The sequence below is a fragment of the Numida meleagris genome, chromosome 18 (genome assembly GCF_002078875.1).
Source record: "Numida meleagris isolate 19003 breed g44 Domestic line chromosome 18, NumMel1.0, whole genome shotgun sequence".
In the NCBI taxonomy this organism is placed as follows: domain Eukaryota; kingdom Metazoa; phylum Chordata; class Aves; order Galliformes; family Numididae; genus Numida; species Numida meleagris.
In genome coordinates, this window is record NC_034426.1 from 10,113,401 (window position 1) to 10,130,354 (window position 16,954).

Below are 16,954 nucleotides of genomic sequence, written 5' to 3' on the forward strand. Positions count from 1 at the left end.
ATGTATTTTTAAGTGGTTTAGTGTATTTCTCAGAAGTGTTTCTCACTCCCTGATAGGACTAAAACACTGAGTTGGCCTAGTTTCTTCCACAGCATACAAGAAAGAGTGTGTTGTGAAGGTGAACCTGGGTCAAGCCAGTAGCATTACAATCTAGCCCCTACAAAATATGACCTGAGATTATCTTGTAATGCAAGAAAAGAACACGCACTCTGCAAGGAGAACCTATTTGAAGCTTGGAGGACAAAGGTGAATTGTTGCCAGTTTTCAGGGATAAAGACATTACTTCCATTACTAAGCAGCCTTATCAGCTAATTCTGTGGTGGTACAAGCTAGTTTTTTAAATACTGTGGAGAAATATGTGTAACTAAAAGAAAAATGTTTGGTGTTACATTACTATCAACTTCCTAACTTTTCAACAGCTAGCCCTTTTCCTGAGACCAGCAGTAAACCAAGAGATCTAAAACAAAATATTTGACTGTGTTGAGTTTTTTTCATCTATTTTTTTTGTGCTCTGGCATCGTCATGAGCTCCCATTTTTCTCAGTCCGTTGACAGCAATGCCTTTTTAAAAGTGATGGGAGCTGAGATGCTGATATATCTGCCACGTGGCTTTAACAAAGAGAGCCTTATAATGTTGCCAGTGTTTTGATGAAACTCTGAAATTTGACAGCATGTATATTGTTTTCAGAAGCCACTGATGTTATATGTGCTTCACTTTTTAAATCAGTGGGTTTATTAGAGAATTTCATGGGCTTTTGTTCAATGTCTAAAAATTCCCTTTCAGCTATGTGTATGGGGATTCACTTCACTTTGTGTGCCACTATGAATATCCTTATTTGCTCTAGTATGTTTATTAAGAACAGTTGCCAAATTGGCATTTTTGGCAAAGGCTGCAGAATGTTTGTGGAATGCAAATTTCAAAGTTAAAATCATACAAGTATGTATATTTTTGTGACGCTACTGCTTGGGAGGGCATCAGGAGGACTAATAAATACCTTTTGACTACTGGGTCATCTTGAGGTTATCACAAAACATGAACAGATTAAGAAATGGTGCTCACTTGTGTTTCTAAGAATTTGTAAAAAGCTCCTGTGCAAGAAACTCTCTCAGGAACAATTTGATAATACAAATTTGTACTTTTAAGGAACCTTTGTGTTCTACAGAATAGATAGAACTGATAAAGAAAAAAAATTGATTTTCTAACAGAGCTTCAATGTAAGATAGTAAACTGCAGGACAAATTAATCTGTATAGATTAAACCACTGCCACACAGCTTTCATATGAAAGTTTGCATGATAGGAGTTTTGCTATGTGTTACTATGAAATGCAGAAAATTCCTACATGCATAATAATATTTTTCATTATACCACCACAAGAATAATTGTGTATGAATGCCATGGTCCTAAACTGATCTTATGTAAGGTTATTATGATGCTAATGTTCGCTGTGTGGTATCATCCCATGAATAACACTGCATTATGTGAGTTAGTAGGATATAGATGAAACCAGTACACAATTAGAAGGGTTTAACTGCATCTCTTCTCCTAATAAGTCTTGCTCATGTTCATATGCTTGGAAGTTTATTTTGATTGGGTTTTGTTTATTTCAAATAAATAAATCAGGGAGAATCTGAGTGTTAGCTGCGGAAGTGCTGGAGGAAATGAACAATAAATAAATCTATTTCCTACTTTAAGGGTGTAACTTAAAGGTACGGTACCACTGGTTCCTCTTGCATCCCACAGAAATTCACATTCTTTAAAAATCAGGTCCTGTATCCATAGAACATGATGAGCAAGAGCGTTAATGTTCTAATGGGATTTTGTACAGTCAGGTAAGACCCCTTTCTGATTACCTTACAGTATTTATAGTTTTTTCAGGAATGATGCATTCAATGAGAGGTGTAGCCTTTGTGCTACTCCTTTCCCGCAGCACACTCTTCCCCCTCCCAAATTCCTTACTCTCCTTCCAGCTTTTAGGCCATGCATCTCTTTCCTTTTCTTGTCCAGCAGAAAGAAAGTCTAACTCTTTCAACCCTTTCTTGGATAAAATGAGGTCAAATGTATAAATGCAGCCCTTTTGTATAAGCTCTGTTGAATTTCAATCCCTGCCTAAATCTTCTTTTTGCTCTGTTCATTCTCTGAAGGATAATCCCCTTTTAATAGAGGACTTCAGTCTGGGTGGCGGAAAACACCTGAGCAAAAGCAGTATTGACATCTCAGAAATCATGGAGGATGAGGAGCCAAGACATCTGTTGCCTAGGAAACAGAGTGACTCATCCGCCTACGACCGTGATACTATAACACAACATCATGCTTTCCTGTCTAGGTAACTAGTGTATGATAACTGAGTGAAAAAAATAGGCTTGGCACTCAATTCAGCCTGTCAGCGCCAGAGGGGCAGAATCATTTTTTATTGGTTCTGATGTGTTTCTAGAGGTTTGCTTAAAGTTCTTGCAAATAGTGGGTTTGGTATGAATTTACTCACATGTGTAGAGTTTTTAATTTATTTTTTATTCAGCTGTAAGGGCTTTTAATATGCAAAACTAAATTCAAGTTTCATTTCTTGGGAAGAGCCCACAAAAAGCAAGATGGATGGATGCTTTATAATTCTGAATATGTTACTTTTTTTCCTTTCTAAACACACCTTGGACTTCACTTACAGGCTTGCCTTTATTCACTGAAGAGTAAGCTGATTGCTTTTGGTGTTCCAATTGGTCTGCAAGCTCCAGACTATCTTAAAAGCAAAACAACAGCTAAAACTGAGTAAATGTCTGGCCTAAATTGAAGGAGGCTGGGGACAAGATTTAACCTAATTAGCTTTTTTGTGTCCTAACAAATCTTTAAATGCAAATATGATGGGAAGATCAGCGTTCCTTTTGTTTGCCTTACTGCTGTTTCTGCCTTGCCAGATCTTTTGCTTGCTTTTTACTTACCAGAATTCTTTGTGCCTTTTTTCTTTTCCTCCTCTATCCAGCCTCTCGTTTTCTTTATTTTGTTGGGTGTGATGCAAAGGGAGAAGCTGTAGTGTGCATTCAAGTGCTGCTGCAGTTTGAGTGTAATGCAGACTTACCACTGCATTGTACTTCAATCTGGCAGTTTTGTTAGTAGCAACTTAAGGTAATTTTATTCCTTTCCTTTGGCTGAATGAACGTGCTTTGCTTTGCTTTTGTTGGTTATTTTGCTTTTATTTTCAAATTATTGGTTTTTTTTCAGATATCAGCAAGTTGTAAAGTATCTTCCCTCTGAGGGAGAATGGTTGTTTTTACTCGTCCACAACTGAAAACTTTTGAAACTTGTTTTTCATCAGATAATTCTACATTCCTCTATAGAAGGAATACTGTGCTATGTTTAGAGCACAGCAGTGGCTTGTATAAAGAACTTCATGCTTGAGGGATAATAAAATCATGAAAAAGATAAAGATAAGTTGTCTTCAAGGTTTTCTCTTTAAATTTTTTAGATATCTGTGACTTCAGATGGAAAACTTTATGCAAAGTTGTGCTTAAGCAGAAGATACTAAGTGTTATCTTCCATTCACCTTTTGGACTCCTTAAACTTTAGGCTGTTGCCAAGTGTAGTGGAAATGCTAAGTCATGGCTTGAACTGGTGATTGAGCACCTGGTTCAGCCCAGGGGAGCTCAGGTGCATGCAGTGCACCTGAGTGACCAGAAGTGGTGGAGCCAGGATTCACCCCTTTGCAGACCTCATTTAAGGGTTGGCAGTGGAAATGGGGGTATCTTGCTGGAGATTCCTGCCTACCTGAGGCCTTCCAAGGGTAAGCAGATTCTTTTCTTTGTTTCTGTGTCTACAGCTGTTGCATTCCTCACTTGCTGTAGCCTTGGGCTTTGCTACTACACTGCTGTTGCTGAGCTTTCTATTGTGTTATAGCATTGCACCAAGTTATTGAGGAATGTTTGCATATACACAACTTAATGGAGGCAGAAAATGTTCCTTGATAAGGTGTTTGTGAAGAGGGAATCAAGTCACAGGACTGCCCAGGTTTGAAAAGACCTCTGAGATCATCCAGTCCAAACAAATCATATCATCCTTAGCCCCACCCTCTATGTAGAGATTCCAAGCCTTCAATTTCCTGCCTGTGAGATTTGCATGAGATCACTAAGCCTTTTTTACTATAAGCTTACTGCAATGTAGAGGTAGTGCATCAGTGTGAGTAATGAGCTTACGAAGATCACTCTTTCAGAGAAGTGTCCCAGCTCTGTTTCTGTTTCAACATGTCAGCTTGTGCTTTTGGCATTGAGAGGTAACTTTTCATTGCTGTACTGGTGATGGATTTAATTTCTAAGTCTCCTCATTTCTACCCTAAAAGGAACCTAAGTTTGTCCTTGAGTTTTGGGTGGTAACATCAGCTTATAATTTGAGAATGTCATTAGGTTCTCAGATTGAAAGGGAGTCCTAGTGTTTTGGTCTGATTCAGGACAAACTTTCAGGGTTCCTGGATTCTGAACCATGGTTGGTCATTAATGTAAAGCATAGCATGCAAGTAACTCGTGAAGGTTTCAGTTACTGCTTTAGTTTTACTCTGGAGGAATGTTCTGCTGGCACCCAATGGGCAAGAGGGATATGTGTGTTTATGCTACTGTTTTGCATCTGAAGGCACTAACTTCACCTCTCACAAATCTAAATGAGGGCTGAGTCTTTTCTCTGTCCGTGAGGGAAAGTTAATCTGTACTTACATTATGCATGTATGGCATAGAAATGAAGTAAGTGTTTTAATCATTTACGAAGTGAAAAGCTATGTATAGAGCATCACTAATTTAAACTTCATATCTCAGGGAATGCATTAAAGCAACCCTTTTTATGTACTTATAACTGTAACTTTTTAATACTGTTGTCCTAATACAAGTTGAGAAGGCTCAAATTTGTATTAAAAGTTTCAGAATAAGCTGAAATGCATCTATACAGCTAAGAAGAAATAGAGGTAATTTTCAGTTTTCAGAGTTCTTGCATAACTTGCTGATAAGTATTTTAGCTGTAGAAAGCTGTTGTATGTTAAAGGTAATAAGCTTAATATCCACACTGGAAATCATGATAAGTGGCTGCCATACTGTAATTATCTTTCTACAGTTTAAGGCATATTTCTTGGATCTAGATGTGGGTGCTAGAGTTTTCTAAGCAACCTATTTGGGGAATGCATTTCATCTCTGGATTCATTATGGTTAAATCAGTGTATTTTCTTTGCTCAGCATCCACTCAAGTGTGTTGAAAGATGACGCAGACTTTCTTCCTGTGAATTCCAGTCTCTCAGACGTAAACATGGGCCGGTTTGATTTTGAGGTGTCTGACTTCTTCCTCTTTGGATCGCCACTTGGTTTGGTGCTGGCCATGAGGAGTACTGTTCTGCCGAGCCTGGATGGTAAGCTCTTTCTAACATTAGAATGTAGGATGGTTAATGACCTTTGTAAACAAAGAGATTATTTTAAAAGCAGGTAAATAAAGGAGTCTAATTAAAGTCTGGGAAACGAGTTAAGTTCCTTCTTCTGAAAAATGGGAATGTCAGTGTAGGCTCATACTAAAGTATGAGATGATGGGGTTTTATTCCAGTGGTGTCACCGCTCACCTATTCACAGTAGCGTGTCATTAGTTGTGCTGTTGATCTTATATTCCTCACCATGTAACGTGAAGCTTTTTACATCACCAAGGAGTAGTCCTTGAAAACGATACCAAAAATAGCCTCTGTGCTTGGTGTTGTATTTCACCTTGTTCATTTCTGGCCTCCTGGCTGAACTTGGTCCCCAGATGTGTTGGCTGTGAGCTGTTTTTAACAACACAGTTGTTTTTGCAAGAGTTTGCTCAAAAGTGATCTATTTTGTGTGTAGTTCTCTGTGCAGTCTGATCATATTCTTTTGAGTACTGTGCTGAGTGTGAAAACATTTGTATGCTCAGAAGTGCCACAATCACTTTTATAAGTTACTGTCGGCTATATATAAACATGCCCTTTAAAAGTAACTTTGGATTTGTAGAGATGAAAGCTGCTTTCCTGAAATTTTTTATTGCATAGTAGAATCACTGGAAGACTGGGACCTCTGTCTGTTTTCTTGTCTGCTGCATGCCTGCATCTCAGGTTGTGATGTCTCTGTAAACTTTTTTTGCAACGAGGTGTTACTCTTGAGGTAAATTATTTTATTAAATTTTTCGTGGCCTGATAAATGCTAGTCTGGATTGCAGGAGACCATATTAACCATATTTATGCGTAAACTCCTTGAAAATCTAAAAGTGGAGTGCCAAACTCTCTTTCTCTGTTTCATTCTCATTGAAGTTTGTCAGGTTCGCCCAGCCTGCAGCCAAGTGTACAGTTTCTTTCACTCTGCTGACCCATCTGCCTGCAGACTTGAACCATTGCTGGAGAAAAGATTCCATCTCCTGCCTCCATTCAGTGTCCCACGATACCAGAGATACCCACTGGGGGATGGAAGTTCTCATCAGTTAGGTATAGTACCTATTTTCATAACTCCGTTTATTTAATGTTTTCTTGACGTTTCTCTTCTTACACAGCTCAAGAGGATTTGAACTACAGATATGCTAGCATGATAAGTAATCTGGGACAGAATGGCACAAATACATTTAGCAAGTACTGAAAGAAGATGACAGGGGAAACTTTGTTCTTATATATGAGCTTCTGTGATGTTTGCTGTGTTAAAGGGGATTTGTAAAATGGACTATTACTGGATGAAAGCTAACAACAGAAGTTCAGCGAAGGATTGGGAACAGATTTCATTGTCCAGAGAAGAGACAATTACTTTATCCTTAGAAGCTGAATGACTTTGCAAGTTTGAATTTATCTGTAGCTGCTTCTTCGCTGTGAGCAGTTAGTTTTATTTTGCTGCTTAGTACAGAATTCTTCAGAATACCTGAAGTCCTAATACAGTCTCATCCATCCCAACTGTATTTTCAAAAACTTTTCTTCGTTATTTCTCTCCCCACTTGTGTTAATGTTTTTCGCTCCTGCTAGAAAGCTGATACGTGTTTTTTCTAGTAAACGTGTTGCTTGGATGTGCTAGCTCTCTAGAAGCTGGCTTCTTCTGTGAATCGTGTTTCCTAAGTGCCTGCTTATGTCTGCAAACGCTATTGTCAGGCTACTGGAACACCTCAGGATCTGTTTTTTTCCTCAGGATTTGATTGAGAAGTAACCAAGCTGCTGGACAGTCCAAACTAGGGAACATGTGTTCCCTCATCCCCCAAGTCTTCGAGCTTTCATGCTCGATGGTTAGGCACAAAATTCTGTCACTGAAATGTATCTCAGGCTATCTGGAAACTCAAAGCTTGCTTTAAATAACTGTCATCGGAGTAATACTTTACTTAGGCTGCTTTTAAAATTGAAAACGTTCTGTTGCTAAATTTTACTAGCTTTATTCTGTTAAAGTAAATTCTTCAGATACCGTGATTCCTGAAGCTGGTGCTTGAAAGTGATTTGGGAACAATGGGTTTTTTTTTGGAGTTCATCTAAGGCGCTAGGTCGAAGATTCTTCTGCAGAGTACATAAATCTGGAAATGCAGTTTGTTGGACACAATACAAATATCCTGAGCTCTAATAATCTGCAGGTAAAACATGGTTTTGTATTTATTCTGTATATTTAACTATGCAGACTTAAATAATTGATTTGCTTTATACCTAAGCTCTGAACGTAAAATCCAATTAAAACGCGAGTGCTCTGAGATCCTTTTGGCAATTGAAGATTCTTAGTTCACACTGGAATAATTCTACTGACTGCACAGATGTTTTTTTTTCTTTCTCTCGTAACTGGGCTTGTGAAAGCATTTCTTAAAATAAGAGATTTCATGATATTAGCTTGGAATGTTAGTTTTTTAATGACATATGATGAGACTTAATTACATCAGCCTCTTATTTTTACACACTTCCAAAAACAGCTTCCAGAATAAACTTTTATGTCATTAAAGGATCTCATTCCTTGTTCTTTTTCTCTTAAGAACAGATGATTAAAAATAAGAATAACGATCTTCTGATCTCTTCCTGTGTCTCTGATATATAAGATAAGAATTATGGTCTGGAAGCCACATGGAAAAAACAGTTACTGCTAGAAGAGAATTTCCCTGATCACAGTCACAGGGATCTGACTAGGCTAGAAAATTATTCCTCTTTTTGTACTTGCTTGGTCAGTTGCAACTGTAATCTTCTGTTGGTACAATTGCTAATATAGATGTAATTACCTTATTAGGTTATTGATTATAACAAATAAAATGATTTGATATAGAACTAAAATGCAACTTCCTGAATTTATAGGAGAGTCAATATATGGTATACCAACAGAAAAATTAGCAAGGAGTCAGTTTAATATCTAGTATACCTTCTACCTATGCACAGAGTAGATAAAGTAAAGCAAAATCATGTAAGACATCCCCCAAGTTTTAAGTCAACTCTTAAAGGCATATGGTCATTGTGTGTTCATTGAAAATACCATTTCAACCTGTCCTACATCTTAGACGTTTGACATAGCAAAGCTGTTCAAACTTAATAGAGAGTGTTTGATTATCTATGTGATATTTCGTTTTGCAGCACAGTTAAAATAACTGCAACGTTTTTCTCCTGGTAAGTTTTATTAATAAGGAATGTGCAGAATTTCTGTCCAGACTGTGTCTGACCCAGCTGGTGTTCTTCATTATGGGTGGATAGAATTCAAGGACTAAAAGTAGTATATTTCTCCAATTGTGTAGGAAGAAAATAGCATATTGTTAATTTTGTCTAGAGACGGTTACTGAATTTTGTGTCTTGAGGAAGTTGCTTTACTACTTTGTCTTTGCTGCAACTATCATAATTACCCAAGGTGAAGCTTTGTAAAATGATCTCCCTTTATTTTTTCTTATCAAGCTTGATAATGGACTAGTAAGTTAAGTGATAAGTCAGTAGTGACCCTCAGAGAAATGAGAAAGGTTGTTTTGGGAGAGAGGCGTCTTTTTGGTTTGTCTTTTCAGTTATTTAAATGGAAGAATTATGGAAATAGATTGTCATAGTCAGAAGTTGAGCATGGGGCTTTTGGGAAAAATGGCATATAGTATATTAATAGTATATTAATTTTTTAAGTGGTACTTTCTGTCCCCCTTTGCAATTAAACAAAAACCTTAGTTCAGAGGTGAAGGTGGGCTGCCCTACCTGATTAAAGGTGATTTAGGAAGTAAAAGAGAAAGAAAACTGACAATAATAAAAATGCTTTCATTTTATTGATTTGATTTGTTCAGATGGAGAATGTTTACTGAGCTCAAAATAACAGTATTCCCAGGAGCTGCATCCTCTTTTTCCTTTGTTTGCTATGTTTTAGTCTAGGAGGTTTGTTTTCTGAAAAAACAGAGGAATCAGCTACTTTCGATGCGCACTTCGTTGTACATCCATCTCATGGGTACCTCATTGAGCCTTCTGCCTTTCCAGGGTACAGCAGATGTGTGCAGCAAAATTGCCAGTAATATTTCTATTTAAATGCATGTCTGTTCTTTGAACACTGCAGGTGTGTAACAGAACACTGCAGGAGGAAAGCTTGCTTTTGTTTAATTATTTAGATGCGGTAGACATGGCCCATAGCTCGTCTGTCAGGGTGGCATGAATAAATGAGAGTTCTTTTCCATTTGTGATCGTGCAAACTAGTTGATAAACTCTGTGAGTTTTCTAATCATTTTCTTCATGTTTTGAAGAAGACAAGAGAAGTGTCACAGACTCCAAGGGCTGCATAGCTCTTACCAGAAGAAAAGCTCTTCTCAGATAAATATGTATTATGTGTATATATTTCAAAAATAATTTCAAAGCCATGGTGTTTGTCTTTTTTGTTGTTAGTAGTGATATTTTGTTTTTCTTTATTTTGTTATCTGTTATTTCTATAACCTGCAGGTGATGCTATCCAAAACTACAGTGCTCTGTTCCTTGAGAACAGCTCTTTGAACATAACTCACTCTCAGGAGAGTTCTGAATCTCCAAACACATCTCAGCACCAAGAGAGAAGGTTGAGCTTGGCCAGCACAAACAGTGAAAACTCAGGGTCAGCAGAGAGCTTGTCATCTGCATGCCTCACCAACAGTGAGTAAAGCTTGTTGCAAAGTGCATAGCAAAAGCCATTCCCGCTACATCATTTCTGTGGAAAAGTTTAGTAGGAAAACTAATTTCTTGGAAATTTGAGGAGAATGAGAGCAGCCTAAGTTGCTGTGTTTTTTAAATAACACAATTTAGCTTGCTCTACTGTTCATAGTAACATAAGTAAAGTAATAGAAATGAAGTCCTTTATGTGGACGTTTATATTAAGGTGACAGTCATAGTTAAGGGTTTCATACAAACTTGAGTTTAGAATCATGCTCCAAGCATGAAGAAATATACGTAGATAAGAATCGTTACTCAAAGTGCTATAGATCATTATATTCTTTTACAGTCTGTAATGCTATATTAATACTATAGTCTCTATTTGGGAAGCATTTACAATTCCTGCTATATAGTATTATCTTAAATTTCACTAGTCTTTCACTGTACACCTCTTGGGGGCCAGGAAGCAAAGGGTATTGTGCTGAGGTGACCTCTGCTTCCCAAAACTTGCAAAGCCATTTAGACAGCAGAACGTCAAGGGATGATGCAGTCAGTGAAAACAGAACTTTTGTGTTAGATTGATGCTTTCAACAGACTCTAAATGTCAGTATTAAAAAAGCGAAAGGCTTCATTCTGTTATCTAGTTTATGTTTAAACAGCAGGAGATTTGTTAAGAAGACATCTTTTAGAAATGTGATGCTTTTCTTTGTAGTTACTGCCAAGTGGTGGGGAACAAAGCGGATTGATTATGCCTTGTATTGTCCAGATGTCCTGACAGCGTTTCCAACTGTGGCCCTGCCACATCTTTTCCACGCCAGCTACTGGGAATCAACAGATGTTGTGGCATTCATTTTAAGACAGGTTGTTGATCTTTCTCTCTCTCTCCACGATGAAAGAACTTCTCTAATTTAGAGGGAATAGGGAAAAATGAGGAGACTGAAGTGTATAAGAAAAGACTATTCAGTTACCAGTCTCTCCTGTAACTGTACTAGTGTGTTTATAGCCACTGTCTCCTCAGAATTAATTTCTAAGGCATGTGATGTCTCTCTTATTCCTATTGTTTCAGTTTTTAGATCACAGCTGTCAGTGACTTGGGGATAATTCATGCTGTGACCTCTAGACAAAGTGATGAGGTTGAGAAATCTCACCTAAGTTGAAAATAATTCAGTGATATTTGAGTGTGACCTGCAGTACAAGTATCTCTCCAAGAAGCCAAGATGACCCTCCTGTAGAATCCAGTTATAAACATTTTAATTTGGATTAACCCAGAAGTCGGTGTATCTTTTATATTCAGTGAATGATGAAACAGCTGCTGCCTGGAAAATGGTCAAGAGAATAGTGCAGAAAACTGCACTGTCATATTTCTTGATTAAATCAGTTGGGAACATGTCAGTGTGCTTGCTGCTCTCACATCTCCTTTTGGCTGGTCTCAGAGTGTTAAGTCCTTCCATCTCCTGCTTTCTGTGGTGGTGTCAGTGGCTTAAATTCTGTCATCTAGTAGCTCCAGGGAAATGGGAGCTTGCTAGATGAGTTTCCATCAGTTCAAAACTGCTGCTGTGTTGTACTGTGCAACTGTATATAGGCCCCATTGTTGTAGGCCAGTTGGTGAGTGGAGTGTGCAGCAGAGGATCTGGCTGATAACAAGATCACTTGCTGAGTTTTGATCAATATTTTAAACTGATGAAATTCTAAGATTACTTCAACCTCTTGCTGTCCTTTTAAAGCATCCCTTAGAATATCTAATTCCATTAAAAATGTGTCATTGAGCAGTGCTGTATTTTTAAAGCTACTGTAAATAAACTTTGTTTATAACTAGTCCCACCATAATCAATGCAATGCAAAAGCTGCTGAGCAGTTTTTCATGAACCAGAACAACCTCCTGAACAGGAAGCTTATTTGGTGTTCGTTTCCAGCTAGAGAAGTTTCTACTGGAAGTGGCAAGATCCAGATCTGTTTTTTCTCTTTGGGGGCCTTAGATAATTATACATAGATGTTTTTGCTCTCCTTTACAGCTTTCTAAATACCTTTGTCATCTCTTCCTTTCTCTCAGGACTTTTTTTTTGTTAGTTCATAGCTTAAATCCATCAGAACGTTTTTGCATCTTCTCTTTTGTGTGCCTCTCTAAGCATGCTTGTCTATCAGTAATCATTCCTGATTTATTTTCCTTGCATTCTGTGCATCTGTGTTACGTTGCAGTGTTATATCTTATTGAGTCTTATATGTGCATTAAAGCTTTTGCATTTTTTAAAGCTTAAAATACATGTACATTCAAGCATTTTGGAACATGCCTCTAAAGTAATAATGTGAGCTTGCAGCACTGCATAAAAGACTGGTTAATTCCAGCATGTGCTGGACATTCTGCCTTGCTGGATGTTAAGGTTAAGGCTACTGACTCATGAATGCCCTACATGCATATATATTTCCTATACTTGCCCTCTGGTGAATGGAATTTATGACAATTTATTAAAAACGACACTGATCTCTTAGGATTACTCTGATCAGTGGCAAGCCAATTAGCTTTGCTAAAACTGAGTGCAGCAGGATTTTACTCAAACTTAATACAAAACAGCTTTCAAAGGGATTTCAGGCCACCATTCCAGAGAGGGCACCAAGGGTGGAAACCGCTGTATGGAAAACTTCAGCATAGCCAGCTGTTCACCATGATTCATTTTCTACTACTTTTTGAAATGGACAGACTAAGCTATTTCTCATTCAAATTGAAGTAGCTTCATGCTATCCATGGTCCTATTATGGAACCACAAGCCCTGACTTATTGAAATTTGCCAGTTGGCACTGATATCTGAGTTGAACGTGCAAATTTGTTGTGTGTGGTATTTATGTCATAAGAAAATGTAGTTTGCGTGATATTATTGGGTTCTGCATGTCCACAAATTACAGTCTTGTTACCCTCAGATGTTACTAGCCATAAGCTAAATCCTGACCCTGTTGCCTCTTGCAGTGATGAGTTATATCCAGAAGGTGATGAGAAACATTGTCTGGGTTTAAGTACAGGGAATCGACTCAGGTGGTGTCAGGAATCTGACCTCTGTTCAGTAAAGGACATTAACAAATACTTCTGTGGTCCTGAGCTGCCTTACTGACTTAGTAAGGAGGAAACAATGTGACTATCTCTTGATGTCATCCTGTTTTCATCGTTTTCTCTGGATTTGTGTGGTTAAGGGAAGGATTTTAATGTTAAGAACATGCAAGCTGTGCTGCTGATGGAAAAGCCGTTTAATACCTCAACTTACCCTTACAGATGAATAAGCTACTTTTGCTCTGTTGGCCAGCACTTAGTGTAACAATATGGCCTGTACCTCTTTCTGTTTTGCTTGTGCTGTTTGGTCTGCAATGTCACTCAGCTGGGACAGTGGTATACTCCTTTCCTTGTGAAGTGCAGGGCTCCCCAGGCAGCACTCAGTTTTTTTAGAATGTTAATATCATTTCAGGTAATGAGGTATGAAAATGTAAATTTCAAAGAAAATGATAGCCTGGATCCAGCAACACTAAGCCCATCCAATCCACGAGAAAAATGGCTACGCAAGAGGACACATGTCAAATTGAGAGTAAGTATAAATCTGAATATCTAGGGCAGCTATAGAAATTGTGTTGGGTAGCAATTTAAGTGGAGCCTAGTCTCCCAAAGCATGAATTTTGCTTAATTGAAAACTACTGATGTAGTCCAGAGGCGAACTAACAGTTAGGAAAGAGGAGCAATTTATTCTTGGTTTATCATTAGGAATATGGTTTTTTTCCAGATGTGTATGTTTAAATAACAGAAGGGCCTGTTAAGCACTGGTTGTTCTTCTGTTTTCTTACATGCTGGATGAATTCATGACCCAAGAAAAAATATTTTCTTCTTTCTTTAGTTGCCACAAGCTTAAATAATAAATGAAAAAAAATTCGCATATTGTGAAATTTCTTTTGGAAGTCACTAGGATTCTGACTATTTTTTCGTGTAGCAAAATGACCTACTAAGTTTTAGATAACTGTTTAGCAAGTATTGAATAACGCTGTAAGTGCTGGTTTGCACTCCAGAACGCAAGTGCACAACAGGGTGAAGCATGATCATCAGCAAAAGCTTGTGTCCAGTATATGCTAAAATTTATACTCAGTTTGAAAGTAGTGCCAAGTTGCAGATATTTTTTCAGCACTGATATCAGTTAAAGCATTCTTTGGGAAGATTTGCTTTTTAATAAAAAATAAAAAAAAATATAAAAAGATATAAAAATAAAAAAATTCTGGTTACTAAAAATATGTGGAGGTGCCTCACAGGATGAATGTCTTGCATATAATAATGTGACTCTATGGCACCACTTGTATTGAAAGATAATCGGCCTTCCCTTAAGCGTACTCTCCTATATAGTTGGAATGTCTTTAAAAGTACTCCCTTACTTTGTCATCTTGGGTGTTCTCAATGGAGTCTTTATTCAGTAACACACCGTTAACGGGGTCCTGGCTCTTGGTGAAATAGAAGCCCAGTTTTGTTAGGTGCTCTAAGGTATGCTGAGATGTTCCTCAAACACACTGGGACTGTGTTTCTTTATCACTGTTCATAACAACATAGTAGAGACAATGGCCTTACATAAAAACAAACGCTTCCCATCTTTCGGTCTCATTTCAGAATGTGACTGCTAATCATCGAGCAAATGATGTAATTGCTGCAGAAGATGGACCTCAGGTACTAGTTGGACGCTTTATGTATGGGCCTCTGGACATGGTAGCTTTAACAGGTGAAAAGGTAAAGACTGAGTATTCTGTTTCCTTATTTTTCCTCAACTGACATATAATACAGATAGTTGTTGAATGTAACGCACATGTGGTTCATAATAGCGGAGGCCTTTCAGTGAGGGGGAGTACATAACTAGCATCCCACCATGCTGTAAGCACACTTTGGTAGATTGCATTTTTTTCCAGCTATAATCCTTTTTATATGATGTTGGCCATCTCCTCTGGTTAATGAAGAGTATGCAGTGCAGTGATTTCTGAGCCTGTCACCTGTTTGCACCACCTACTGGAGATTATTAACTTGAGCAAGGACAAAAAAGAATTTAATAGCAGTTGGCAAGTCACTAAAAGAAAAGTGAATATTCTCCTTTCATGGTAAAAGAACTAGATAAAGGAACTGGGATTCTAGAGGTTAGGTAGCTGCTGTTTCTCATACATGGAAGAATAAAGATTAGTTTTAGAATTTTAGTAATGTGACGTAGCTGGAACTGTCTGTGCTCCTAAAGCTGCCTGCAGTAGCCAAGTTTAAAGCTAACAAAGCCGAATAAATATTGAGTGAACTCATTTAGCCGCATTCAGTGAGGCTAAGAATTTTTAATGGAAATTAACGTAGCAATGTTGCTGAGCTGTAGGTAAAACAGAAGCATGAATGCTTCACTTTGCCTGTTCTGCAGGTTTAGTATGCAAAAACTTAACACACAAACTTAAATGATCTTTTTTCTGCTTTGAGGTTGCTGCTAAATTCCTGAGATCTATATTTTCTTGATACCTTCAGTGCTGAGTGCTTTAATTGATCAAGGCAATAATCATGGAATCACCAAGGTTGGAAAAGACCTACAAGATCATCCAGTCCAACTGTCCACCTATCCCAATAGTGTGAGAGGTAGATTCTCAGTAAACCATGTCCCTCAACACAATGTCTAAACATTCCTTGAACATCTCGAGGGCTGGTGACTCCACCACCTCCCTGGGCAGCCCATTTCAGTGCCTGACCACTCTTTTGGAAAAGCAGTATTTCCTCATGTCCAGCCTGAATCTACCCTGGCACAGCTTGAGGCCGTTCCCTCTCATCCTATCGCTAGTTACATGAGAGAAGAGGCTGACCCCAAGATTACTACAACCTCTCTTCAGGTAGTTATAGAGAGCGATAAGGTCTCCCCTGAGCCTCCTGTTCTCCAGACTGAACAATCCCAGCTCCCTCAGCCGCTCCTCATAAGGCCTGTGCTCCAGACCCCTCACCAGCTTCGTTGTGCTCCTCTGGACACGCTCCAGGGCCTCGATGTCATTCTTGCAATGACAGGCCCAAAACTGAACACAGTACTTGAAGTGCGGCCTCACCAATGTTGAGTACAGAGGGACAATTACTTCCCTGCTCTTGCTAGAAACACTATTTCTGATACAAGCCAGGATGCCATTGGCCTTCTTGGCTTCCTGGGCGCGCTGCTGGCTCATGTTCAGCTGAGCATTGACCAATTCCCCCAGGTCCGTTTCCTCCACGCAGTCTTCCAGCCACTCTGCCCCGAGCCTGTAGCGTTGCCTGGGGTTGTTGTGGCCGAAGGGCAGGACCCGACACTTGGTCTTGTTAATGAGCTCTTGTACTGTGTGTTAGGAAGCATTTTCTAGTTGTGAGGAAGTTTTTAGTTTTGAGGTTCCTTGAAACCTCCTTGCAAGCTTTGGATACAAAACACAAATGAAGATAATAACACGATGAAGGCTTGGCATGCCGTGTTCCTAAGGTGGCATATTGCCCACTATCACACCAGATGACTGTTGTGTTGGTTTTGCAGGTTGATATCTTCATAATGACTGAGCCATCTTCTGGTAGGTGGGTGTATTTTGACACAGAGATATCCAACAGCAGTGGCCGGATATCCTACAGCATACCCAAACAGAGGAGACTGAGAGTTGGTGTGTATCCCATCAAAATGGTGGTCAGGTAATAGCTCCAAGCTGAAACTACAGCTGTTATGGGCTCTTGTGATCAGGAAGACATTAGTGTGTAGGATTGAAGAGGGCATGGAGGGGGATTTTGGTCAGTTCTAGATCATGCAGACTTCTGTGTGGCCTTAGGCAAATGATTTAATTTCTTTGTGCCTCAAGTCTCCAGTGACAGTTCTATTTATCTTCTTTATTAGATTTGAAGCAGTGACTGTGTGCATACTGGCCAGCTTAAAGGTGTTCAGTCCAGTGGGTTT

At 38.7% G+C, this 16,954-nt stretch overlaps 1 protein-coding gene across 10 annotated transcripts in view; it reads left to right on the forward strand.

Annotated features, from left to right (window-relative positions):
* PITPNM3 (PITPNM family member 3) overlaps nt 1–16,954 on the forward strand; it is a 58,175-nt gene that overhangs the window by 33,563 nt on the left and 7,658 nt on the right. For 8 of the 10 annotated variants that reach the window (XM_021415671.1, XM_021415674.1, XM_021415668.1 and 5 more), the window contains 8 exons: nt 2,143–2,324; nt 5,200–5,369; nt 6,273–6,443; nt 9,849–10,034; nt 10,744–10,892; nt 13,481–13,597; nt 14,656–14,772; nt 16,547–16,695. In XM_021415671.1, coding sequence (XP_021271346.1) covers nt 2,143–2,324; nt 5,200–5,369; nt 6,273–6,443; nt 9,849–10,034; nt 10,744–10,892; nt 13,481–13,597; nt 14,656–14,772; nt 16,547–16,695 — 1,241 coding nt within the window. The remainder of the gene's footprint in view (nt 1–2,142; nt 2,325–5,199; nt 5,370–6,272; nt 6,444–9,848; nt 10,035–10,743; nt 10,893–13,480; nt 13,598–14,655; nt 14,773–16,546; nt 16,696–16,954) is intronic. The other 2 variants (XM_021415670.1, XM_021415669.1) reach the window with 2 other exon arrangements.